The 26,127-nt window shown below is 38.6% G+C and overlaps 4 protein-coding genes and 2 non-coding genes across 7 annotated transcripts in view; 3 read left to right on the forward strand and 3 right to left on the reverse strand.

Moving 5' to 3' along the window:
- LOC114529003 (exocyst complex component 7-like) overlaps window positions 1–2,264 on the forward strand; it is a 42,551-nt gene extending 40,287 nt beyond the window's left edge. Inside the window, exon 27 of the mRNA XM_028550723.1 lies at window positions 303–2,264. Within this exon, the coding sequence (XP_028406524.1) occupies window positions 303–405 (103 nt within the window). The 3' untranslated portion in view covers window positions 406–2,264. The remainder of the gene's footprint in view (window positions 1–302) is intronic.
- On the reverse strand, window positions 2,246–3,532 carry LOC114529005. Its single transcript, XM_028550725.1, has 3 exons — window positions 2,890–3,532; window positions 2,621–2,679; window positions 2,246–2,432 (listed from the first exon to the last, which is right to left on the reverse strand). The coding sequence occupies exons 1-3, from the start codon at window positions 3,142–3,144 to the stop codon at window positions 2,348–2,350; spliced, it is 399 nt and encodes a 132-aa protein (XP_028406526.1). The 5' UTR covers window positions 3,145–3,532; the 3' UTR covers window positions 2,246–2,347.
- A 5,602-nt stretch (window positions 3,533–9,134) lies between these two features.
- LOC114529198 lies at window positions 9,135–9,253 on the reverse strand. Its single transcript, XR_003687592.1, has one exon. It is a non-coding gene; the product is annotated as a 5S ribosomal RNA (ribosomal RNA).
- A 429-nt stretch (window positions 9,254–9,682) lies between these two features.
- On the reverse strand, window positions 9,683–9,801 carry LOC114529197. Its single transcript, XR_003687591.1, has one exon. It is a non-coding gene; the product is annotated as a 5S ribosomal RNA (ribosomal RNA).
- Window positions 9,802–10,196: 395 nt separating this feature from the next.
- Window positions 10,197–13,603, forward strand: LOC114529120 (high mobility group protein B1-like). Its single transcript, XM_028550867.1, has 5 exons — window positions 10,197–10,281; window positions 10,423–10,493; window positions 11,891–11,954; window positions 12,294–12,563; window positions 12,995–13,603. Exons 1-5 carry the CDS (start codon window positions 10,204–10,206, stop codon window positions 13,361–13,363), a joined length of 852 nt encoding a protein of 283 aa, XP_028406668.1. The 5' UTR covers window positions 10,197–10,203; the 3' UTR covers window positions 13,364–13,603.
- A 685-nt stretch (window positions 13,604–14,288) lies between these two features.
- On the forward strand, window positions 14,289–23,938 carry LOC114529131 (anoctamin-4-like). 2 transcript variants are annotated; one of them, XM_028550878.1, is made up of 8 exons: window positions 14,289–14,699; window positions 15,612–15,712; window positions 17,436–17,839; window positions 19,482–21,007; window positions 21,289–21,422; window positions 21,930–22,173; window positions 22,536–22,685; window positions 23,147–23,938. In XM_028550878.1, the coding sequence occupies exons 3-8, from the start codon at window positions 17,459–17,461 to the stop codon at window positions 23,457–23,459; spliced, it is 2,748 nt and encodes a 915-aa protein (XP_028406679.1). In that variant the 5' UTR covers window positions 14,289–14,699; window positions 15,612–15,712; window positions 17,436–17,458; the 3' UTR covers window positions 23,460–23,938. The 2 variants fall into 2 exon arrangements, with proteins under 2 accessions (XP_028406679.1, XP_028406680.1); XM_028550879.1 differs by lacking the exons at window positions 14,289–14,699; window positions 15,612–15,712 and adding an exon at window positions 16,542–16,853.
- Window positions 23,939–26,127: the final 2,189 nt, after the last annotated feature.

A 26,127-nucleotide genomic window follows, 5' to 3' on the forward strand; every position in this document is an offset into this window, starting at 1 on the left:
GCGCCATAAGGTGCTAGAGCAACTTACAATTTGACCTTTTACTTAGTCAAAGCGAACTGCGTCCGCTGTAATTCTGGTCAGCAGGGTTTGATGACAAGCCAGAATAGATGACACCCGCGGTCCCACTGTTCTGTATATATTAGCAAATTAGTTCATTTGAACTGGAGTGTTCAAAGTCAAAATATCTCCACACGAGAGATGATGAATATAGACCCCTAGAGAACCATATACCGGACACTTTTTGTTTGCGAGTGAATTTTATAAAAGCGTATTAAATCAGCAAAATGGCCTCGCTTTTCTAGGTACACGGCCATTCAATTCACAAAGAACGTCGAAAAATACGTCAAGTACACGCCAGAAGACGTTAAAAAACAACTGTCAACGTTGTTCGATTTATCTGCCTAAATTTTCACCTGAATTTTTTTCATTCTTTAAATCGGAAATTTCAGTAGTGAGTATGCTCTGATTTTGGTGTCCAAACCGATAAGAGGAACTCTAAGGGTTGGTTTTTGAAACTACGGAAGTTAATTTCTGTTCAATGCTGAGGATGATATTTGGCCTAATGTTTATTTTGGTTGCAACTTCCTGCCTGAGTTATGTCTGATGGTTTTCACGATTTTAGTGATACTTTTCCTGGGGGACCGGTGGATAATACATAGATTAATTATGGAAAATCAAAGAAACAACAAATTTTAAGAATAGTAATTTGATAAACAGAGACTGATCATATTATAATTTTCCATAGCTAGACCGCTTGTTCCGGGGAGGGATATAGTCATATATTCATGTTTACATACCGTTGGAATTATCGCTTTCACTGATTAATCAGTCGGGCATGAGACGAAAATACGATTACCCCCACCGCCCAAACAAGCTTCTAGCTAGTACTGGATTTGGACATCGCGATAAATTTCTATATTTTTATCTTCTACGGTCTTTCAATCCTGCCGACCAAAACTCTGCTGGTTAAATATTTTCATTTTCAAAATATTCCTCTGAAATATAGAATTTTCTCCAGTTGTTGTATTATAAGAATTGAAACTAAGGAGAGTGACAAGAGTCAAGAAACCCATTGTCTGGAGCCGCATTAAGACCCTAATCTTCAGCTCTGTAAACCGCTGCCACATTTGAGTCATTGAGCCCGCTGGAATTCGTCGCAAGACGCAAGTGCTTCCAATATAAAACGCCCGGAAATTACTGACGTGTTTGTGACTCAGCGCTTCATGAATGCGATTTCAAATACCCCCACAAAGATTTCCCCTTTTTCCTGCCGAATCCTACTTAAATTAATTTAGTCATCTCAATAATTCAATTCACAGCAGTTTTAGACAGTTTTCATTTATTTCGCATGGAATAACAAAGTTACCCGCCAGCTTTAGCATGCACTCGATTTTTCGTGCGATTTTTTATCCTTTGGCAGATGCAAACGAGCGATCAGTTATGCTCTGACGTAACAGTTATGCTCTGACGTAAATGCGCCCACATTTTAACATCCGTAGCCTGTCCACACGTTCGGATTTACCAAAAGAAGAAAATCGCATCTAAAATCCAGCCAAAACTACAAACGTGGTGTATTATAAAGCAGGCTCTTTGATTATTGATGTTCCTCAGATTTTCGTGTTGTGGCCGAGATTTGAAGATTTAATTTCCGGGTATTGTTAAATTTATAATATCAGCTCTGCTACGGGTTATTGGGCACTAAGTACCACCAGGAAGACACGGGCAGATGTCTCATCTTACGAGGGGATTTTGATATTTTTGGTGCGGCTTCCCTTGAACTGCGATAGAATCTTGACAACACTCCAGGAACCTATTACCGCACGCAACAAACAACAGCTTAAACACGCTCGAGAATTGAGGCTGAATTTGAGTGCGTGGAAAAGGTTTGGGAAAAAAGTCACCAGGATGTGGTACATTGTCGTATTCGGGTTGTCTGTAATCCCCTCTCTAACGTCTGTGGAAAGTATTTAGAAGAACTGTTCAATGACAGTTTTGGTCCATACTCAATTCCCCTATAGCACAATATAGCAATTATTGTAAAAAAGATCCCATTTCCTTTAATTATGATACAGTGATATCCGCCCATGTTTTATAAACACTCACTCATTATATATTTTGTCTTGTAAAGTAATTATGCCAAGGACTGATTTGGAAAAAAATGTTTTGATTCGCAAAGTTCACCATGGTGGGTTTAGTATATAGATAATTCATAGTGCAATGCATAGATCTCGGAAAATCTCTTTAATTTTCTAACCAATGTACTATTTGTCAACGAAGATTTTTTTGTTTACATTGATTAAAACAGCTCTATTACAAACACAAAATAAACTAGGTCACATATTGTGCATTAGGCAAATATATCCTCGGCATCATCGCCTTCGAATATATCTCTGCTCGCTTTCACCTCCGATGGACTGAGTCCAGCGAGAATTCTGAAATAAAAAGATACCTTATCAAGAGATCTGAAATGAAGAGACTGTTTGGATCGCTTCGGCCGTAACATAACAAAGATTATTATATTCAACAATCTATTCCAACTATTTTCCCCCTTGATTGTTGGTACGGTTTCTCAGTTCAGTAGAGGTTGAATGGCTGATGCTTGTGTATATTTTGCTCGTACCTGCGTTGTGAGAAATGCTTTCGCTCGGCCTTCTCAAATAAGCCGCACATGGGCTGTTCCTAAAATTATACAAAGGTATTCCTAACATTAGAGGAATGTCATAATTTCCTTAAAGTTAAAAAAAATTGAGCTGTTCATTTCAACAGGATTAAGAAATAATATTCCTGGCCCAGGTGGCATACAGGGTTCACGTGAATTTGACATCCAGTCACGCGCTCTCAGTGCGCATGCGTAAAAGAGCTTCACCACCCACGGGTAAACGTCATCACCTTTTCTGTGTCAATTTCGTTTTTGTTGGCGTTGAAGATAGACGTACTATCCCCAAAGAGTGCCGGCCATACACCCGTGTCCCCAGGAGACGTTTCTTCATCTTGTGGTGATTGGCTCTCCTTGTCACGTGTTCTCTGCTCCACGACAAGCTTGTGTTTTGAGATTAGATTGAATTCCTCCGAAATTTGCCACGCACCGAGTTCGGGCAAAGAATTCTGGGAATTTTCTGTAGATGATTCGGAATACTCCGTCATCGTTACGGGTGATTCCGAGGCGCCCGAAATGTCCGAAGGAGGTTTTGAGAACCGCACCTTCTCGGGACTGTATTTGGGACGAGGGGGTGTCAGATTACGGGAGCCGTACTTTGAGGTGGAGCGTTGAGGTGTTCTTTCAGAGGGGCTAACCCCTGTTCCATCACTACCTTGTGAAGAGTTACCTTTCAAAACAGAAAAGAAGTGTTTGAAATGAAATTCAATGTTACGTTGTGTTTGGTTTCGTTGGAAAAGTTTATAAAAAAATCGATGTGCATGTATAACATTGCCCTAGTTTCTGTATTCTGAACTCATTTTGATAAAGACTGAACTCATTTTGAAAAAGACAAGTATAATTTTGATATACTACAAAATCTCATTTTGAGTTTGCAAACATGAGCATTTAATCGATGCAAGGCAAAAGTTTTGATTGACCGTGAGTCGCTAAGAAGACTACCCTTAACTGTAAACGTGTCAGTGAAACAGTTCAAGCCTTGAATGTTTTTGTAAATATATACAATACATTCTCACCAACCTTTATTGCCCCAATCATCCTTCTTTTCAGGCGAAAAGCTTTGCCAAGATGACAAAATTTTCGCTTTTATTTGCCGAATGCTCAAAAATGGAAACCTTTCTTGCATTATTCGTTGCTGATGATCAAAATACGCTTTGTATTTAGGATGTTTCTGCTTTCGTGGCCGCATCATTCAAGATATTTCGAGAAAGAATGAGTTTGTTTTCTTTTTGCAATTTACAATCCGCGAATACTACGTTTTCCCGCCAAATATAGTCCACGCGCGCCATACACGCGTGAAAATTGATATTTATGTTAATTTACGATACAAAGAATTTTTATTTGTCATCTGTATTGAAAGCAAAAGTCAGGGTTTTGGGAGCTTTGCGAAATTCTATACGCTTTGCCGTATATATTTCATACAGATGTTTATATCCCTTTGAAAGTAGTGTACTTTTAAGGCTTGAAATTCCAATATTTTTACTTGTTACTGGGTTGCCATGTTGGCCATTGAGTAACAATATCTATCGCTAAAATTACTACGTCGTTTACGACGTGTATGATCACCTGCAGTGTATTGTGAAATAGTTCATTTTCGCGCATTTGGAATAAATTATCGCGTATCAACAGTATCCGGGCATTTGATTGGTTAATCGCGATGCCCTTGGCCTGTTTAAACGCTTCTCTGACCAATCAGCGCGTTTGTTTTTGTCAGGCGTTTGCTAGCTAAACAAAAAATCTTGACGTCATTGTTTTTGTGCTATTCAGGCAGCGTGTTACTGTGTCGCGGCGAATTCACGGCTTGTAATTCCTGTGTGAAAACCTTCATTTTCTCTTTCTGCCGACAAAATGGATGCCCTTCGACAACAAGCTATGATAAATCAGTTCGTAAACGTCGCAGGATGCGCCGTTGATCAAGCGAAAATGCTTTTACAAGCGGGAAATTGGCAATTCGAGGTGAGCGAATGTGTTTGTTTTTGTCCGGCCATGATGTCTGTTGTAATTCATTTCCTTGTGTTATTATCCGATTCCCGCCAGTTTTTACACATCTTATTCGTCCCTTGTAGACCGCTTTAAGCCTGTTCTTTCAAGAAGCAGCGATTCCCTGTCATTCACAGCATTCGGTTAGTATAATTTTCAACTTATTCGGGCACGTTTTGTAGTGTGTTTGGTTCTTACGCACGTTTGTTGTCGTGACGCTAAATGTTTTCTTTTCACTATCTCGATATTTTCACAGCTTGTGACGCCGGCGAATACCCCAGCTACACCGCCGAACTTTCCTGAAGCACTGCTAGCCTTTCAGAGACTATCTGCGTCGGAAAACAGCTCGAAAAATAGCCAACAAGTTGTAAGATGATGCCACCATTGTCATTGACCACGCTACCGCGTATATATACGTTTGTATCATAGTTGTAGTGGACACCTTGTTCGCTGGCGGGCAAGGTTGTGTCGAAGAAAACCGATTAAAAACACGATGATTTCATATAAAATTGATCTTGTAATGCACCGTGATCAAGTAATTTAACCGTAAAAGAATAAAAAAGAATCGACAAGTGTCTTCGGACATGAAATATGAAGGAAAACGAAACGAAGTCTGATATGTAGTGAAATTGACGAAACGTAAACATTGGGTAGCTAGGAGGAGTACGTAGGTAGCTGGCGATTGTTTCAAAAGAAACTACGTATTTAATTGGTTGTAGTATACTCGTATAGGACAGCAATCGCTTCAAAAATAATCACAAAACATTGGCAATTTGGAAGCGAGGTCTTCCATTTTAAAGGAAGTCCTAGCATGTGACATTCTACGGGAAACGCACAGTCATTCGAAGAAAATGGAATTGTTGTCGATATTTATTTAAGGAACATTTAAACGTTTGGTGTAGACAGTAGTTTATATGAAAGATTGTAAAAAAACATTGACATTTTCAGACATTTAAAATTGTAGCACACTGGGTGAGGTTTGTCGTTACTTTAATACTTATGACACCCACGAGTTGTTTGCAACGAAAGTTTTGCGAACACCACAATTCAACGTTGTGTATTTTGATATTCTGCTGCGGACTGACGTCTGCTTGTACCATATATAATTTCTAGTATGTCTAAACTGTAACTGCAGTGGCTCTATTTAATAGTTGTCAGTCGTGCTCGCATTAACGGCAGAAAACAGGAAACCCATCGAGACAGGCGGACGTTCGAGAATGCTTCGCTCTTGGCAATCCTTAGGGCATAACATTTAAATATATTTGTTGTTGTTTTCTTTATAGTAGATTTGCTTTGAAAAATTCACCAGAAATAACTCTTGAAATGGTTGTAACAGGAGGAAAAAAATAAAATGAATAAACTGTATTTCTACCACCATCTAATGAGTCTATTGGTGCCTTTTTTGCCGGAAGATTTGGTAAACATTTAGGAACGGTCTGATATTTGTATATGTTGCAAAAAATAAACCGTCGTGAATTATTTTGTATGCCGTAACTTCAAAATGGCGGGAAGCTGGTGTTTTTAACAATACACTGAATAATAATCGGAGTATGTACTTTTGTACACAGTACAAAGTTTGTTTATTTTCATAAATAAATGTAAATTAATATTATGCAACATTTGCTATGGTATTCAAGCTATTCGGTTACATAAGCCAAGCAATGCACAGGTGTGAATTTTTTCAGCATTCACGTGTATTTATCAAATTCCATCTAGAAATAGTCATTCTCTCAGGATACGGTGTATTCGGATTAACACAAAATCCAGAGTTTTATTATGAGTTTATAATCTGGATTCCAGTTTCAAGACTTTCAATAAAATATAAACCCAAAACCGAAGGAATTCCAATTAGAACACATGCTCGTGTTGGCAAATATTTACCCAGATTAAAGTGCTTTCGTTCAAGGTTTATCAAAAAGACGGTGTTTAAATGTTTTCACGAACTCAACTTGTGGCGACGTGCCAAATTCGATTATCATTTAAACTGGACTGACTATAGTAATTTAGTACATACAAACCGGCGGGGAGTTTTGATATTTGACGAGTGCTTTTTGGCTGTTTGGCAAAATTGAATCCAACTGGCTAAGGTTATGCACAGCAGGGTGCTTTGTTATGACAAGAGCTTTCCGGTCGGTTATAAAATTAAATATCACGTTTACCGATTTACGCATGAAAACACCGAGTTATTGGTTAAAATCGGATGTCAAATTATAATCTGTTCGAAATCTGCGAGTTTTAAGGCCATTCGAAGTTTTTAGAATGTTAGTTTTTTATCCTAATGATACTAATGGGTATTGTTTTTATTGGGAAATTGTAAATATCTGTCCTCGTCTAAGGAAGGAGGTTGTGTATCATGAAACATGATCTTATACATGCCCAGACGTGAAGCGCCTAGAGATTAAAATTTGAGTAAAGGTGGTGCGATGCTCTTCGAAAATATAGCATTTCCTGGTAGAACTTGTTTTCACAACCATTATATGGTCTCATCAGTGGTCTCATCACTCTCATGTCTAATCTCTCAATCCGCATTCAGTGCATCATCAGTTAATATAGATCAGTGAAAACAAAGAATGTTCAGAGTTGCATTATGAAAAACTGGAAAAATTGCTTCCTCATTTTTCGCGCGCTTCAACTCGTTTCAACCACCATCAGAATAAACTAAAGTTGAACAATGGGATGGGACTGACCAAACCATTACTTTTCTTTTAACCCCTCCTTTATTCTCTATCAATGAAGTACCTTGCTTTGGGAGTCTGGCATGGCAAGTTGATGATATTAGTTCATCTTTTGCTGGTTATTCCACATTTTACAAGCATTAATCCACAAAAATCAACAAAGTACAAAATCTCTTCCTATAATGATGCATTTTACTTCCAATAATCCAATATACACATTACCATTCTAGTATTTACATGAACTCAACACACTCTGAATTCAAAGTATAAAAAATATAGTTTTCAATAGTTCATGTTCCATAAATTAAACCACAACTTGTCCAAACATTGGATTTGAGAATAAGTCCCTGGAAAAAACAAAAAATGCCATAGTTATGTTTTAATGCATGTGGAACATAAGTTGTGCCATTACATACTGGTAACACTTTTAACACTTTCAAACCTCAACCTAAGTAACCTTAAAATCTAGCAAAATTTAATATTTGATTACACTGTTTCTTTTGTTTTGATACATTCCTCACCCCTCACACACTTATATTCAGTTTGGGTAAAGTGTCCAAGTTCAACTTTGGACTTGCAGTGTCCTAGCCATGGCCATGTGGTTGGCTTATTACGGTTATAATAAGGAGAGCCAATTTTTAGTCTTAATGTTTGGATTCAAAATAACTTTTTTTTGGCTATTAGATATTACATCACAGAAGCAAATTCACCCCTAGGCAGAGATGACTGCTTAAGAAGTTTAATTGAGCCTTTTTTTCAGTCATCACAAAACAAAATGCTTCCGTCTAATTGAGTATTTTGATTAGATGAAAAAGAGAAATCAGATGGGTGGCGATCAAGTTAATCCAGCAATATATACCAGTACTGGGGTTGTTCATGTAATCGCAAAGGAGTCCTGATCATTAAGACAGGTAATGAACCCTTAATAGTCTAGTTAAGAATCCCCGAATGACCCTAATCATCCACTCCACTTCAATAAATACTTCAATAATTAAATATTTACCAAATCCCAATTAGAACAATTCAAAGACTATTCCAATATATTCTAATCGTCATCATCATCTGGTACAAATATATTCCAATCTTCAAGGAAAGTGGCCGACATCCTGGCCAATTCTGCCCCAATGTAAACTGTTGGCACGGTTATGGCGCAAACTTTCAATAGACCCAAAGAAACTCGTTGAGGAAAAGAATTGAACGCGCCACTAGAAGACACAACTTGTTGAGCCGTCGGTAGAAACGGTAGCCGAGAACGTCGTAGTCTGTGTAGAATGAGAATAGCTGAAGTACTCATAGTTGTAAGGAGTTAGTCTTTTCTTCGGAATCAAAGCGTTGTTTCAGTGATAAATTAACCAAAATTGGCTTTAGATATCGGGAAAATATTGTTGTTGCTTTAAACGATGCGAGACTTTTTCGTGGATATTTCAAAACGCCCATAAATCTCGCGGGACAAATGTGTTCTAGAATTCCCCAAAATTCGGAATTCCCATGGATTGTTATAGAATTGTATTGGAAAATGCAAAATTCGTGGTTCCATTATTTTGACATCTCTAGTTGAATATTTTTGTACTGAGACTTCTGAAGCTCAAAAATAGGGCACATTAATGACATTATAAAGAAAAATAAACATAGTAAAAATCTGTTACTGCCTGTCAGAGAGACAGAGACTGACAGTCTAGTCTATCTGGCAAGCTTTTCTGCCCAGGGATTTCGAGCAATTGTTATAAAATAGTAATTTTGTGCATTTCTACCTTTTGGTTAATACAGAAGAAGAAACTTGTTTCTTTTGGGACCGAGGTTTACTGGACTTAAAAAAATTAAAAAGTCTACAACACGAAGTATTCCCAGGCGGTCACCCATCCAAGTACTAACTTCGCCCGACCAGGCTTGTCTTCGGTGATCGAACGAGAACCGGAATCCTACTGGTGGTATGGTCGTAGACATTAGATTTTGAAAATTACGGTATAAAAAGGTTGTATCAAGCCTATGTTTGATGTTGCAATTTATATGGCAATTTATGTCAAAAACCGTCGAATTAGGAATGTTATGCTGAAAACTCAAAGACAAAATGTGATGTTCTTTTGAAATACTTTTATTAGATTTAATAGAATTGCTTTCGTTTCCCTTTATCCTTTGACTACGTAGTCTGTGTAGAATGAGAATAGCTGAAGTAGTCATAGTTGTTAGGAACTAGCCTTTTCTTCACAATCAAAGCGTTGTTTCAGGGGAAAATATTGTTGTTGCTTAAACTCAAAGTATTTTATAATAGAATAGTAATTTTGTCCATTTCTACCTTTTGGTTAATACAGATTACAGAAGAAGAAACTTGTTTCTTTTGGAACTGCGGTTTACTGGACTTAAAAAATTAAAAAGTCTACAACACGAAGTATTCCCAGGCGGTCACCCATCCAAGTACTAACTTCGCCCGACCAGGCTTGTCTTCGGTGATCGAACGAGAACCGGAATTTTACTGGTGGTATGATCGTAGACACTAGCTATTGAAAATTACGGTATAAAAAAGGTCGTATCAAGCCTATGTTTCATGTTGCAATTTATATGGCAATTTATGTCAAAAACCGTCGAATTAGGGATCTTATGCTGAGAACTCAAAGACAAAATGTGATATTCTTTTGAAATACATTTATTAGATTTAATAGAATTGCTTTCGTTTCCCTTTATCCTTTGAAGAACACTACTAAATCTTTTGGTAATACTGGTTCATATAATCTGACTAAAAATCACGTTATATACGATACATTATGCATAGGAATAGTAAAAATAATGAGAATTATAAATCCATTTAGTTTCAAATTTGTTTTTATTCTCAAGAGTTGGCTTGGGAACGCTGTGCATCTAATTAGCGCCCAGTCTTTTAAAATATTTTCTCTCAACATGGCGGACGAAAATACTGATAATATTTGGAAGAGAAAGTTTCTGACGCTCGAAAGTCGTGTAAAACACGTCGAATTGGTAAGTCTGCGTTATTTATTTGCTTCTTAGCAGGATATTCATCCCTAGAGATGTGATTATGCAGCTATTTATCGTTAATGCTACGAACATTTTTTATATTCAAGTTTGTAATTTTGGTTTTGGAAAATTTTTTTTCTCTAGGAGAATCAGAAAATTGTGAATAGAATCTATCATGTTCGAAAGCATTTAAAGAGGTCTAGAAGCGAGAGAAGGTATTTAGTTACAAGGGGGACAGACAGAATGCATCCCAAAGTTTAGGGTGGTAGAAATCTGTTCCCTGATGAACGTTAATCTCAATAATCTGGGAGATTGTCATTTCATCAACATTAATCTGGGAGATTGTCATTTCTTGCAGTGAATAACTAAGATAAGAGAGCCCATTTTACTAGGCACCACCAGGTTTACCTCAAAGAATTAAATCTGGATTTCGAACTCCCTCAACTTTGACACCTCGTCCCTGGACGCTTTGAGTTAAGGACACAGTGACATGCACAGAGAGTGATGTTGAGGCAAAGAATGAAGCAATCATGCATTAGTCAACTACTTGTTATAGCCAGTCTGATTAAAATTGACTCCAGAGTGCTGTTTCAACATTTCACCCATTGTTGCATGAAAGAGGGAATAGGAGAAATTTGGTTGACAGGCTTATAATAAATGTGTGTGGGTTTAGATATTTTTAAGTAAGAATCAAATGTGGTACAACAAGTGCCTAAAATAGACAAAACACTTCTCGACGTGTCAACCTGAACCTGAGGGCCTTCGTCAGGAGAGTCTGACGAAGACGCTGCCACGCTGCTCCCTGGTTATATTATTAAGTAATATAACTTTTGGTGTCATCTGTACTTACACACCACATTTTTTGTGCACAATTAATGCATTTTGTATTCTCATTTGGTGGGTGGTTCTGATATGAGGGTAGCTAAATGCACCATTTTATTGGGTGGTTCTGATATGAGGGTGGCTAAATGCACAAAGGCGTAAGATGCCTGAGTTCCGTCAATTTGATTTTAATTGTGAAGAAATAATGATGTAAATTTTCCAATGGCCTGTTTGTGCCAACTAAGAAAGAAAAGCAAAATGGCGGTTGTAGATTGCAATTTTGTCAACCAATATGCAATCAAGAACTTTTTTCCTAAATCAGAAATTTTTCTGTTAATTTTTTTTAACTCTGTCTCATTGATTTAATTACATCAAATGTACTTAATTGTCATCTTGCAGAAATGGTGGCCTAGATTCCTATGTTCTTCTATTTCCACTAACAATGAGGGCCTCCATTTTACATCGAACCTTTCTTGAACATGTCAAAATTTTCCTTGCATGGTATCTGCATATACACTGCTTTTTGTTCTTTGTGCGAATCAAATTAAATCCCCAACACCTGCACTAAGCTAGCACACTTTTATCTTAGATATCTCCTGCATCTCAGATCTTGTTGAAAAAAAAGCATACAGAGCTCAAAGGCAGCAAAATTCAATACTCTATAGCATAAACTATTTTATACTGTGAAAAATAGACTCAAAATTGTCAACAAATGTGGCTACATCTGTCTTTATACATTCCTCTTCATTTCATGGAAAAATTCCAGCGCTCTTTCTTTAATTGTAATTAGCTACCTTTTAAAGAAATGTGAAGCATATGGCGTTGACTACGAAAAGGCACAATCTTTATACACGGTGAGTTAGCTTTGAGTTTGACTCTTTACACTGGCTTTTGACCTTAATTTAAATTTTAAAACTCATCTTCAGTTCAGCTCAGAGATGCATTCATGGAAATTTCCAACTTTAACCTTCATTTCATATTAAGCACAATGTCCTTTGTTAATTAATTAATTACTTTAGTGTAATAATTAATTATTATTTAATTAGTTTAATTATACCAAATTAATTTATTATAATAATATGACAACTTTTGTCCATAACTTAGAAAAACTCAATTTGCTTTCATTCCCCGCCTTTGTCTGAGTTAGCCCTCCAGTTTTCCTATATAGTTCAATGACCTCTTCCTCGTTCCAGGCCCAAATGCTCGCGGAAATAAACGCACCTTACGAAGACAATCGCTCCCAGCTCACAAAATCTGCCGCGTTGACAAAAAAAGGTACGAGACGTGCACATCACAAGCTGGATCCTGACGCGCCGAAGAAACCAGCCAATGCTTTTTTCATGTTTTGTCAACAACAAAGAAATTCCATGCACGATGATCAGAAAGATCCAACTGTTGGACACCACGAGTTGACGAAACATCTCGCGAAAGAATGGAACACTTTAGGGGCAGAGGGAAAGAAGGTCAGATTTCTTTAAAATACGCATAGAGATAGATTCAGTTTGGTGTTTTGGAGAGGGGGTGTTGCAGGCCAGCCCCTGGTCATAGGGTGGGGTCAAATTGTGAAATTTGATGATATTTAAGATTTGTTTTACTATGATTTACAAAGATTTGTCCCAGCCTCAGTTAAGATTCCATACTTCCAAGTTGACCAGAATAATCATGATTGGGTTCCTACTTTCTTTGATTATACTAAAATTTGTACAGATACCCAAATTAAATGTGATCACCCGTCCCCCCCCCCGTGCTGCACATCCTCATTCTTAGTAAATCAGAATTTGAACAACGAGCAGCCGGGGGGGGGTGCACATACAAAGATATTTTTAAATTTATCAAGAAGTTTTTTGGCTAGTCTGTTAATGACTTTGCATTTTGACCATTTTTCAAATTTTAGGTTTACTATAAGATGTACGAAAAAGATAAAGCACGTTACGATAAGGAAATGAAACAATATGCGAAAGAGAAAACACCTAAAGAACCAACGAGAATTCTTAAAACTAAAAAACAAAAAACAAAGAAGGCGGCCGCCACAGCCCCACCGAAACCCGTCGAGCTGACAAAGTCATCCCCAAGCCCCGTAGGCTGCGTACCGATGGAAGAGCCTAGGACCGACTCCTTAGAGAACGATGAGTCGCCATCGTCACAGTTCAATCTTTTAAACAATATGTCATTTTCCACCGACCTGCCTTCACCCATGTTGGATATAGGCGGTGATATCAACGACGATGATTCTTTCAATAGTTTTGAGTATAATACCGTTTAGAAAATTTGAAATGTCCGATGCTTGAGACAGTGGGACACTTTGTATATAATTATATCCACTTTATATCCAAGAATATTGTGATAATAATACCATAATCCTGGCTTTGTGGTAACAACACCAATTGCACCATATGCATGACGGAAAATCTGCATAAGTGTCAGTGTGGCAGTAAAGCCTTTGCAGGGCTGATGTAATATCGAAAGTTGATATCGAAATATTGAATTGTTAACAATCAGTATAGAGTGGTGAAGTTTTTTCCCTTTTTGAAGGGAAACGCCCTGGGAACGAGGTTGCCTGAGCCCTGACGTTCTATTCGATTCGTCGTAAACGATGTGGCATTTCCTATAGGTAATTTTCATTTCGAATTCCAGAAATGTTTTACCACCCCAAAAACGAGGGCAAATTAATTCAGCACAGAAGGAACTCTTCCAATAAACGCCTTTGTAATGGATTGCAATCCAATATTTATAAGATCCAGATATTTTAATCCTCAGGTGAGAAATATAGGAAATATCCCGGGAATTGCATTACAAAGCTGTAAGACGTACTAAAATTGATACAAAAGCAAAGTTAAGTTGGGAAATTTTGTAAAATGAGGAAAATATTTTGTATGCTTTTGTATTTAATTGCGGAAAGCAGACTAATAATTTAGTTACACACTTGACCGTTCAAACAAACCATATTCTCCGCATCAAAACTCCGCATCTTCTAACATTCTGCGATTAATTGTCCGTTTTATGAATCTTAGCAAGTGCTTTCTGGGATATCGCATCTATTTCCCAAGGGCAATGCAAAATTATAGCGTTTTAGACGTGTTTAGCTCGATTGGCCCGGCCATGGATGCCGTGAGAGCGAATCCTGCATATCATCAACACATGACTTCTTTGATATTATCGAGTGGGTTTATGTTTTTTGAATTAAGGAACATAATAAATAAGTTAAAATATTTATGAATTTTGCCGCCTAACTAATCATTGATTTCTAATAACGACACCCACTATATTAAATTTCCAAATTAAGCGCACTTGCAAGTGTTTTTATAGACGATTTTGGAGCAAAAAATGTTCGCTGTTGTATACAAGGCAATGTGAACTGCCGCCGTGAAGTTTTCCAGCACTTGTTGAAAGATTCCCGTTGGGAAAGTGGCGTTTCAATCAAGACAATACCGCCGCTAAGTAGATCACATTTCATGACATAAGCTACACCACAAGATCGCTTCAAATGTGTTTACAACTGAGACGATGCTTCGGGCCGAAGCGGGAAGAAATATTGTTCTCTTCTGGAGAAAGTTGACACAAGGATTGAGTAGAACTTCTTTCAAATAGCCTACTGTTGGGTAAGTGGACGGCCTAAATGATATATTTCTGCTTTGGTCTTTAGCTTGCGAACGCGGGTTGTGGGTCGCGCATAGCTCTAAATACAATACATTTCGTTCACAGCTTTATCAAGCACCTTGTATTTTTTTGTACTTCAATATGCTCGCGCGTTGATTTTTAAAGTGTTTATCCAACCGTGTCGACAAGCTTTGCTTTTCTATATGTTATAAATCATTCTTTGGGCCGCTTCCAGGTTTAAAATAATGTAAATGCTACTTCGATATGAAATCAACGATTGAATAGATGCATAGGGTTGGTTCTGTTGATGATTTGCTGTGTTTTTTTCTGGCAAAAAGTTGATTATACAACAACTTAGAGGGTTTTTAGTGGGTGTACGAACGTGCAAAAAACGCGACAGTGGAAAGCAGCCAGAGGGGCTATTTTACCATTCTATATGATGAAATATTATTAATTTCACAGCTGGCGACATTGTCCATGCAGACAAGCCTGATTTGATACATTGATAGCGCAAATTGATATCAATTTCTTGTACGCCATGCTGTATCGATGAATTGATACAATACGAGACACGATACTTAAGGTGGTTTTGTTTCGAAGTCATTGGCTCGTCTGCGAATTTTGAAATGAGCTTGTCAAAAATATCACGTTAGATATTGTGTCATATCGCATAACTAACGTAGGGAATGGCTTTTCACTGTTATTGTTAAAATACAACGACAAACACTTTAAATGGCGGAATTTTGTCTAGAATTGGCGGAAAGCCGGGAACTCTCGTTCAACCTCAGTTAATACTTCGGACAAAATCGAACATCGCATGTTTATTAAAAGCGCATTTGCATGTGAGCTATCGGTATATTAAAGTATATTATGAACACTATCATTATTGTCATTGCATGTCATTAACCATTTAGGTTTCAAGCCATATACACGAGTCAAGTTCGCCCAGAGTTTTGGCAGTGGAAATATTGCGTTTAGGGAGTGGTCTTGATGAGGTCACTTTGGCATTGTTCAGGTAAACGATTTCAAATTCAGAGCTTTTTTTTCCGTAAATTACAGCTGCCGGATTCATTTCATAACAACCTTTGCAAACTTGAGGTTTCATGGTGCCTAAGTGAGGGAGGCAATGGGTTAAAGAGGGGTAAACTGTTGTGTGCATGCCGATAGGGATATGTCCCCCAATGTTCATTCACACATTCAGGGTTATTCACGATTTAACTGGGGCCGGTTGTATAAAAGTCTTTAACTTAATTTTGCATAGTTAAAGCCTAGTTAACTTACACGACTCTGATTGGCCAATTCTGTCCTTAACTACAGTTAAAAGTTAACTAGTCTTCTGTACAACTGACCCCTGGGCAACTTTGACAGCATGTACGATTTTCCAAGTTTTGTCGGTCGTGATTATAGTAGGACCAGTCAGTTATGTTTTAAAAGTGAAAGGTACGGAGGAAAACTAGATATACACTTCATAGCTCGTTTGGCAATGGGACATCTTCTGTTTGAAGCATGGTTCATTTAAAAAGTAGTATTTTAATCTATTTAATTCGATTTAAATAGTGTTTCGTGTGGCTAATTTGTAGCAATGACTGCTACCGGAAGTCCATGTGGTTTTCTAAGAAGCGCTTGCAGTATAGGTTCACTGCAAACCTTTGTATTTTATGCCTGGCTTTGAACTGCTCTATACGAATTCATCAAACTGATAACATGAAAAATATCATGTATTCTCGGAGTATTCAACACCATTTTTGGTTCAAAGCGCTATTGGCGATTCCAATAGGCTACGATTCCGACGACAATTCATACTTTCTGGACAAATGGGCCAATATTATAGCTGACGGTATCTTATGTAGTACACGTATACCTGTCACATACAAGTCAAAAATATTGCTCATGATCATGATGCATTTTCCGTCGTAGCTCAAGAGTGCATGATTCAAAGGTACATTTATAGAAACGCGTCTTCAATCGTGTCAAAACCTATCACATGCTTCACTTAATTACGGTTAAATAGAAGAATAACTATGATTAAATGGCTATATTCCTGTTTGGACGGATCTTTTTGACAATTGCGAACTATAATCCTCAAGTAAAATAAGCAATATAAACAGGATGTAAACCTTGAAACGTCTGAGACCTTAGTCTGTATATTGTGAAAGGTAAGCCAAACCAATCGAGCTAAGCCTCGTACTTTTCGGGTTCTTAATGTGCGTTTATCGTTTTACCGAATACAACATGAAGTAAGGGAGGAACCCGCTTTGTATAAACATATAAATTTGTATATTAAACAAGAGTGTCTTGCACAAGGGATTGAGAAAGTTGACTGGTTGTTGATGTGTGTAGTGTATGTTAAATCTTGAGAACGAATTTATTCTTGAAAGTTTTGAATCAGTTCAAGGTGGACTAATGTAATTATTATTATTAGAATAAACGTTGCCGCGTTTATTAAATTTTCGACACTTTGGATGCGGCGTGTATTCGAGGGCGGCGCTTATTGAAATAATCACGGTTTATATAAATGAAGGATGTAGTCTATGATGCGAGCATAGACCAAATCAAGTATTCAAAAACTTTCAAAGCGGTTTTTAGAAACTTAGGAAGAAGGTATATGGGTAATTTATGCTACACGAGTTTGATAAATAATTAAAATTGCTTTCAATCCATGCATTTTAGAACACTGCATTCACTGCACGGATTCTAATTCTGCCATGAATAATTAATACATTCCCACGTTCTTTCAGATTAAATTATATATATTTAATACATGGACAACAACCCGACTTCCGCCGGAATTAAGCCGTTGGGCGACGAAGCATCGCGTGCTGCCAGTGCAAAAGTTCATCAAACTGGCGTTCCTGGAGGCAAAATGTGGGCATCATCAGACGGCCTGATCGACAAGGAAAATGGTCGGGATTCAAGGATTGAAAATATCGAATTGCTCGTACAAGACTCGGGTCAAAAACAATCTCCTTATCCCGAGACTTTGTTCTTTGGCGATGGACAAAGAAAAATCGACTTTGTTTTGGTTTATCAAACCAGTCGAGGCGACGACGGAGTCGATCCAAATGCGGAGACGCGTAGGGAATATCAGAAAAATCTTGTCAGGCAACATGGCTTGGAATTGGAGGAAGAGCCTTCACTCCTGGTTGGTATCATGTATCATGAGATCAGTAGAAGCCGGGGAATATTTAGCTTGTGATATTCAAACGGATTGTAAACAATTTCAAAGTAGACTTTTGATATCAAAGGTTCTGTGCATGAAGGGGTGGACTCTTCGTTCCTACGCACATGGTGCGAATGTATGCGAGCAGTTCCTGGAAACGTTCGTGAAAAGTGCGGTTTTAGGTGTTTAGGATTTGTCGTGTATGGGAATTAATTCTTGTGTCTAGCTTTTGAATATGTCTCAAGTTTATGATGAAAATTACTGGTGTAAATTTTTTAAGTGCTGGCCTTCCTTAGGTGTAAAGTTGCGTTAAGGAAAAACTATTTTCTCATCACACTCAGAAGCGACACGGATCTTACGCTCGGGAAGAATTTTCATCTAATAAAATATTAAACTCCTGATATTTTATTCTCACCGTGCCCTGTCGCTTCCCAAATACATGAATACGGAAGTCTCACTAGGGGAGAGGCTGAAAAAATGCGATACATAAAAGATTTCGGTAATAACTCGCGATATACGCTGTGTGCGTCAGGAAATATAGTACTGTATATTTTGGTTTTTGTATGGCATTACCGGCTTGCGAGTTGCACCCTTTCTAGCATTGGCTTTTTAGTTTATGAAAGTTTTGTTTGAAAGACGTCCTTGTTTAAGGATTGTCTCAAAATATTGTTTAGTCTGGGCGAAATCTGCGTATCGCCTGCCTTTGGCTTTGACTTTGGTGGTATATTTATACAATCTTCGCTAAATATTTGCGATTATTGTAAATATAAACTAAGATATCGAATACGTGCGATTGTTTGAATCATTGAAATACATCAACAATGTATTAAGTGGTACTTGAAATGTCAAAAGCACACCACCTGTGATTCATGAAACATTGATGACCGCTTCTCCACGCGGCAATAATATAAACATAACCCCCGTTTCGCACGGTACCAGATTATTGCAAGAATGCAAGCGAAGCAGGTCAAATTGCGAAGTCAATAAAAGACAGTGGAGATCTTTAAGGTTCGAGACCAGAATAAATAAACTAAATCTTTCAAATTCATAAGCATTTGCTAATAACGGTTGCTTTGTGACGGCAAACGAAGATGTCCTGACAAGCAGATCCGATCCGGTATTGTGCATGTGAACGCAGTCACAAACAAAAAGAAATTAAATTTTTATTGTTACTTTTAACCGTTACAATTTATTATAATTACGTTGATAATTCAAACGAACTGGTATGCTAAACATTGGATAATTATAGCAATGCAATATTTGTATGTTTAATTATAGCTATTACGTATTCTATTCATATTCCAGTATAAATAAAGTTAGTTTAGTTTAGGTTTCCTCCTGTAGTAACACTGGGTCAATAAGAGTTGATCCTTACTGGACCTCTAGGAAGAACAGTTTAGAACTGATAGAGCAATCCAGTATAAATAAAGTTAGTTTAGTTTAGGTTTCCTCAATCCTCCTGTAGTAACACTGGATCAATAAGACATGATCCTTACTGGACCTCTAGGAAGAACTGTTCGAATTTGATAAATAAAGTTGGTTTAGTTTATAGATTTCCTCCTGGAGCTCTGGAAGAACAGTTTAGAAGTGAATTTTAAAATTATATATTTCCGTTATATTTTAGGATGAAAACCTTCATTTCGTCAAAGTCCACGCACCGCTGAAAATTTTATTTAAACTTGCTGAGGAACTTATGATACGAATGCCCGTCAAAAAAAGCGATGATTCGCCAGATTTATCGCCGAAAAAGATGAAGAGACCGAACATTTATCATCGATTCCTACGCTGGTGGAAAAAGGTCGATCCCTTCGTAAACAAATCTCCATGTATCCAACCGATGGAGAAACTTGTCACTGCCACCTTTAGTTATAATAATCGCTTGTCATTTCAGTCGAAAAACGGAAGATTGTTTTTTGATACCGCTGACCGCTGTCGCATGGTGTACCGCATGCTCCAATTGACGTCATTCGGTCCTAAGGATAACGACTATGGGATTTCGAGTCTATGCGACAACGAAGTCTACACCGCGTGTTTCCCGTTGCACGACGGGCCGTCGATTCAAAAGGGCGATCACGTGGCAAACGATCGGCAAAGGCTGCGCACTGATTGGTCGTCGTTCCGACGCATATTCGCGTATCAGCCAATCAACGCCGTGCGAAGGTATTTTGGCGGAAGAATCGGTTTCTATTACGCCTGGATGGGGGTGTACATTGCGATGCTCGTTCCAGCTGCGTTCGTGGGCGTCCTGTGTTTTTTGTACGGCCTCGGGAGCCTGGAAACGTTCGAGCCGACCAAAGAAATCTGCGACAAAAAGAACGAAAAGTTGTTCTACATGTGCCCGAAATGCGACAAACACTGCAGCTTCTGGAGCCTAACTACCAGCTGTGATTTTGCCAAGGTCAGCCATCTATTCGACAACGAGGCGACGGTATTTTTTTCCGTATTTATGTCGATATGGGCGACGCTTTTCCTAGAGTACTGGAAGCGAACCCAAGTACGACTCAGCTACGAATGGGGCGTGTACAACCTTATGGACGAATACGAGCCACCTCGGCCCCAGTTCCTTTTCTCGGTGCGCGACAAACGACCCAATCCCGTGACGGACAAGTTGGAGCCCTACATTCCGAGCTTGACTCGGTTAAAACGGACGCTGGGTGGCCTAGGAGTGATATTTTTCATGGGCTCCGTCGTCGTCGCCTCAATTGCGGGCATCGTCGCCTACAGGGCGTCCGCGTTGGCCGCGCTTTATGCTAATCCCAGCAACGAAGTTCGTCAAAATGCGAAACTCGTTACGTCCTTCTCCGCGGCCGTCATGAACCTGGTTTTCATCAAGATCCTGAGTTACGTGTACGTGAAGCTCGCGGTCATGCTCACGAACTGGGAAAACCCGCGCACGAAATCTGAATACCAGAACATGCTCACGTTCAAGATGTACGTGTTCGAGTTTGTTAACACGTATTCATCGCTCTTCTACATCGCCTTTTTCAAAAGCAGTTTGATCATCGGAAGGCCAACGGGGTACAATCGCATGCAGAGGAGACGAATCGAGGGATGTGATCCTTCCGGTTGCTTGACCGATCTGTGCATCCAGTTGGCGGTTATTATGATTGGGAAACAGATCTTGGGCTTTGCGCTGGAGTTCATGTATCCGTAAGTCATTTTCTGTAATGAATCAGCCATAAAACCTGGTTTCCATTTCGTCGTAAGTATCGTGAACATGTCAAGCTGGTTGATGTGATAGAATATTTCTCTTTGTGTGCAGTCAACAATGACCGATTTGAATACGGAAATAAAGACAAATTTACAACCGGACTATTTCTCATCGGCGAAAATGACGTGTTCACGACAATAACGATTAAATGGAAACCAGGCTTCAAGCATAATGTTTTTCTCGGTTCTATGCAGAAGATGCATATTACTGTTTATTCAAGGTCCGCCGTCCGCGCGTGGAACAAATGGCGCCACAAGCCGACGAAAGAGAATAAGAAGTTACCGCAATGGGAGTCTGACTATTTACTCAACCCTGAACCGGACTTTCGGATGTTTTATGAATATCTTGAAATGGGTAAGTTCTTGGTATTGTTGTATTGTTGGAAATGATTTCACGATGAAACAGGGATTCTTATAAAGAGTTTTTATCACTGCACCAAGGCGCATGAAATGGTAACGTTTAAGTAAATACAATGTTTCAGAAGAGCTCTGGCCGCCCTGTAACAGAATGGGTACATCTATACTGAATCATCTAGGACATGTCGCAGCTCTCGGAAGCTTTCATCCAATTAGATAATGCTTTTCTATGCTTTCTAAAGAACGAAGCTATGCTATTGGTTGAAACAGAAATGTATTGTAAAGTTCAGCCAATGAAAATCTGTCTTGTGAGGAGCTGCGACACGACCCAATCATCTGCAAATCAAAGTTTACGTTACTGACTAATTCTATGTCCTCGCATTTGCAACACATTTTGTCGATGGTCCTATACTGTGTTTTCAAATAAGACCAGAACTTATTTTGTCTCCTTAATGTCTCTTAGGAAAATTAGAAAGTCTTACGTTTCTTTTCATTTCCTTTCCAGTCATCCAATTTGGTTTCGTAACGATGTTCGTTGCGTCATTCCCACTGGCTCCACTCTTTGCTCTGATAAACAACATTTTTGAACTCCGTGCTGACGCCATGAACTTCGCCGTGAACTACCGCAGACCGGTTGCAGAAGAGGTGAAAAATATCGGAATTTGGTTCAGAATTCTTGAGATTTTGACAAAAATATCCGTGCTTGTTAATTCATTCGTCATCGCATTTACCACAGAGCTCGTACCAAGGTAAAGAATTCATGGATATTGGCCTATTCATAGCCTATTCCACTTAATTTCCGGTGTTCTTCTTTTGAGAAACCCCTGAATTGTTCAGAGGCAGCTAAACAGAGGCCCGGAATTCGATTGGGATAGCTAAGGTATTGCATGAGATTCCTCCAGTGAGCTAAACCATATAGCATAGAACTCCTGGCTAGCCTTAGGGGAAACTATAAAACAGCCTGAAATACCTTGGGATTAGCTAAACTATGGGCTGCAGCTCCTCAGTACTAAATACTGAAATACGAAAGATTCCTCAAATACTAAATTCCTGCCCAAATCGTTGATTTCGAGTGGATATCATCACACGCTTTGATCTATTTCTCATTCAGACTGGTGTATTTGTACGGCTACAGTCCGGACAGAACTCTGAAAGGTTATGTCAACAACTCGCTAGCATATATCAATATCAGTGATTTGGAAGAAGAATTTTTGCCGACTGACCCAAACAAGCATCTTAATTTCACTCGAACATATTGCAGGTATGTTTGTCCCCCTTCACGCTGGTGACAAATTCTTCTTCTACTAAAAAATTTTGAGCTATTTACGGGCAGCCCTTTGCATTTTGACCGCGTAAAATAATATAGACATGGCATATTTTGGGGGGCATTGTCAGTTTATGAGTAACCAGAGGCACTGATAGCTATCGGCCCTGGGAACAGAAATTCCCGATATGTTTGTTCGCGGATAACTATGTTAGTTGGTGGATAACCATGGGTAACTATATAAGTTGGTGGAAAGCTATGGATAACTAAGGATAACTGTGTTAGTTTATGGATAATTATGTTAGTTTATGGATAACTATGGGTAACTATATTAGTTGGTGGATAACTATGGATAACTATGGATAACTATGTTAGTTTATGGGTAACTATGTTAGCTTATGGATAACTATGGGTAACTATGTTAGTTGGTGGATAAACTACGACTGTTTTTATTTTAGGTTCAAAGAATATCTGGAGCCAGCCCCTTCATACGATTTTAGCAAACAATACCTCCATGTCACATTAGCGCGCGTACTTTTCGTCATATTTTTCCAGTATATCGTATTTTTTGTCAAAGACCTGCTCGCCTGGCTGGTTCCAGACGTACCGAAGTCGTTGGAGGTCAAAATCAAACGTGAAAATCACGTGGCGCGCTTGTGCCTACGCAAGAGCGAGGTACAGGCGACCCAAGAGACACCTGTGGAAGCAGCAACTCCCCCGTATCATTCGTGCGAATCGTTATTTCCCCCTGCGAATAATATCCATTGTTGATTAACAGGAAATATTAAAAATCAATACCTTTGGCAATGAACATATAGGCATAGCATATATAATAATTATATCACGCGTACAAATTATATTAATGCAAGTTGTTTAACTCAAGGGTGAACAATATTGCGTTTACCAATTGTTTACCATTGGTGCTATTGTACTGTTGGCAATACTGTTCATCCGTTGCAGCACAAAATTGTTCACGTCAGTGGCCAGTTGTTTAAAAGACTGGGTAATTTTAACTGTAGTCAAGGACAGAATTGGCCAATCAAAGTTGTGTATATCAGAGTTAACTATGATTTAATTATGTAAAAATGTAGTTTATATGTTTTATACAACTGGCCCCTGATGTAACAACCTGATCAATTTTTACCGCGTAGACCACGGCTTTATATAACTATATGTCAAAATAAACATACTTTCGTTCGTACTAATGCTATAGGGTGTCTGTAATCAGGGATGCTTAATTTTCGTAATTGATTTTCCCAAGATATGCGAGTGTGTTATTTTCGTTGACTAAAGTTAAAGGCCTCCATTCTGGGTAATAGGTAAGAGCACTTTCCTAAAAATGTCGAGTGGAAAGTGATTTTGGAAATGTGTTTGAGTTGATTCCAATCAATGTATTGGTGTCTGAGTTCTACATTATCTACACTTAGTTATACACGATAAATGTTGATATAATTGTTTTCAATGATTCAAACATTCAGCGAATTTCGGTAAGCGGAATCTTTTCGTTTCTATTTGGACAATCCCGCCAGATTGAGCTTATGGCATCTCTTCGTGGATCACAACATTTCGCGTAGTTGGTGTGGTACAGGGTCTTCCCACAACATCTGTCGACGCTTGGTTTAGAGGTATACCTTACATTCCCCGCGCAACATTTTGCCGCATTGGTGTTGATGCTCCGTATTCCGCAACACTGCGTATACCGAAACCCGCCAACCAAGGATTGAACTCTTCCCCCGCAACACGTGTTTCTGAACGGGTTGTAGGATGTGCGACCACAACACGAGTTGGGTAGGTAGTATGGAACGTTACTCGGGGTGACGATCCCTTTGCAACATCTGTGGGTGGTGGGGTTGTAGCTCGTTCGACCACAGCACGTTGGTCTGGCCGTCACACGACCCAAAACGTTCCTAAAGAAATATATCATGAGATATTGATAATGTCATGTTTTACGGAAAGGATTTTCATTTGCAGAGAAAGTTTGACAGTATAAATATAGTAGTTTGATCATCTTGTAGATCCCAATTTGAAAGAAAATATGCAATATTTAACTATAGGTTTTTGGGGGGGGGGCTGATGCTCTGTCACATTCAAATTTTTGCGCCACACAGGCCCACACTTCCCCTAGATCTCCCTCTCCCCATGCAGCTTCCATCTCACAATACCTTCTCAGTTTGCCTTCACAGCACCAGTGGGTCTGTCGGTTGTAGTTCAAAGTTCCGCAGCACTTGTTGAGGTACCAGGGCCCCAGAAGTGGCCGGACGTATCCCTTGCAACAGATTTGAGTATGGGGGTCGAACGGCCACATCATTTGACCACAGTAAGACCAGTATTCATCGACCGAGTTGTACATATGGGAGTAATAGACCTCGTTGGATGAAACTAAATATCGAAAAATAATGAGATCATTGAATCATGCAGCCAGTACGATTCGAGAATTAAGCCAAGTCAGATAGCAAAGTGGCAGCTTATTTCAAATATCCAAATTAGCGAAACCGTTCACCAACTACAACCGTACAAGATTTCTCAGTGTATATTGTTGTCAGTTTATTGTTCAGATTGTAGTTTTTACCATGATTTTTTTGCTATTCGCATTCACAAAGCATGCTTCCATAACTTTACATAAACACTCACAGAAAATATCTTGCCATCACCATTCACTATGAATTTATTTAGCTTGAATGTGCATTAATCATGAATCTGGCTTTCAAATATGGTGTTGTATAACCCTAGCGTGTTTGTGCAAAGCTGACTCGAGTTAAATTTAACTTGAAAAGAATAAACACTTTATCGTTGAATACTGTTTAATTGACTAATGAAAGATATTTGTGTTATACTTATTCTTAGTTCAGCAAATGACGGGCAGTTAAATAGTATTTCACTAAAGGGCTGTTTACATGAGCCCGTTTACCCGAGATTCAACGAAGTATGAGATGATTTTGAGGTATTGAACTGAGCAGATAACATGATCCTGGCAGTCGTATAATTACCACAACAATAGCATGTGCTTGTTTGGTGTCATAAAGACTTTTTTCAATACCTCAAAGTCCTCTCACGCTTCGTTGAATCTCGGGCAACCGGGCTCATGTAAACAGCCCCTAAGAGTTATCAAATTGGCTAAATAAATTACCATACATAGTCATGTCTTGCCCGTCGTTTAAAAATTTTGTTCGGACCTATTGTTTTCATTGTTTTCGTGACAGTTTTAATGACGATGCTTGGCTAATTTGTTCAAATAATCTGGCAGGGAGGAACGAATGGGGCTATTGTCAGTTATTCAAATCTCCTTCAAGAAAGATTGGGTATTATTGTTAAAAAACATGGCAATGGTAATGGATGTTTTGCCAACGAACGAAACCAGGTTGAAATCTCATGAAAACATCGTCTTCTTCGCTGTCTATAGCCTGATTTGTCTCTTGTATCAACAGGAAAGACGTTAAAG

Source organism: Dendronephthya gigantea, unplaced genomic scaffold, assembly GCF_004324835.1.
Source record: "Dendronephthya gigantea isolate DGI-Jeju-01 unplaced genomic scaffold, DenGig_1.0 000053F, whole genome shotgun sequence".
NCBI lineage: Eukaryota > Metazoa > Cnidaria > Anthozoa > Malacalcyonacea > Nephtheidae > Dendronephthya > Dendronephthya gigantea.

What these genes read in the sequence shown, in the direction of transcription:
- LOC114529005 (XM_028550725.1), bottom strand. Translation starts at nt 3,144, where the DNA reads ATGACGGAGTATTCCGAATCATCTACAGAAAATTCCCAGAATTCTTTG. An exon ending in ACGAAATTGACACAGAAAAG is followed by an intron (nt 2,680 to 2,889) that starts GTGATGACGTTT and finishes GTATAATTTTAG; the next exon opens with GAACAGCCCATGTGCGGCTT. An exon ending in AAGCATTTCTCACAACGCAG is followed by an intron (nt 2,433 to 2,620) that starts GTACGAGCAAAA and finishes TTTTTATTTCAG; the next exon opens with AATTCTCGCTGGACTCAGTC.
- LOC114529120 (XM_028550867.1), top strand. Translation starts at nt 10,204, where the DNA reads ATGGCGGACGAAAATACTGATAATATTTGGAAGAGAAAGTTTCTGACG. An exon ending in AGGCACAATCTTTATACACG is followed by an intron (nt 11,955 to 12,293) that starts GTGAGTTAGCTT and finishes TCCTCGTTCCAG; the next exon opens with GCCCAAATGCTCGCGGAAAT. An exon ending in TAGGGGCAGAGGGAAAGAAG is followed by an intron (nt 12,564 to 12,994) that starts GTCAGATTTCTT and finishes TTCAAATTTTAG; the next exon opens with GTTTACTATAAGATGTACGA.
- LOC114529131 (XM_028550878.1), top strand. Translation starts at nt 17,459, where the DNA reads ATGGACAACAACCCGACTTCCGCCGGAATTAAGCCGTTGGGCGACGAA. An exon ending in AGGAAGAGCCTTCACTCCTG is followed by an intron (nt 17,840 to 19,481) that starts GTTGGTATCATG and finishes GTTATATTTTAG; the next exon opens with GATGAAAACCTTCATTTCGT. An exon ending in TTCACTCGAACATATTGCAG is followed by an intron (nt 22,686 to 23,146) that starts GTATGTTTGTCC and finishes TTTTTATTTTAG; the next exon opens with GTTCAAAGAATATCTGGAGC.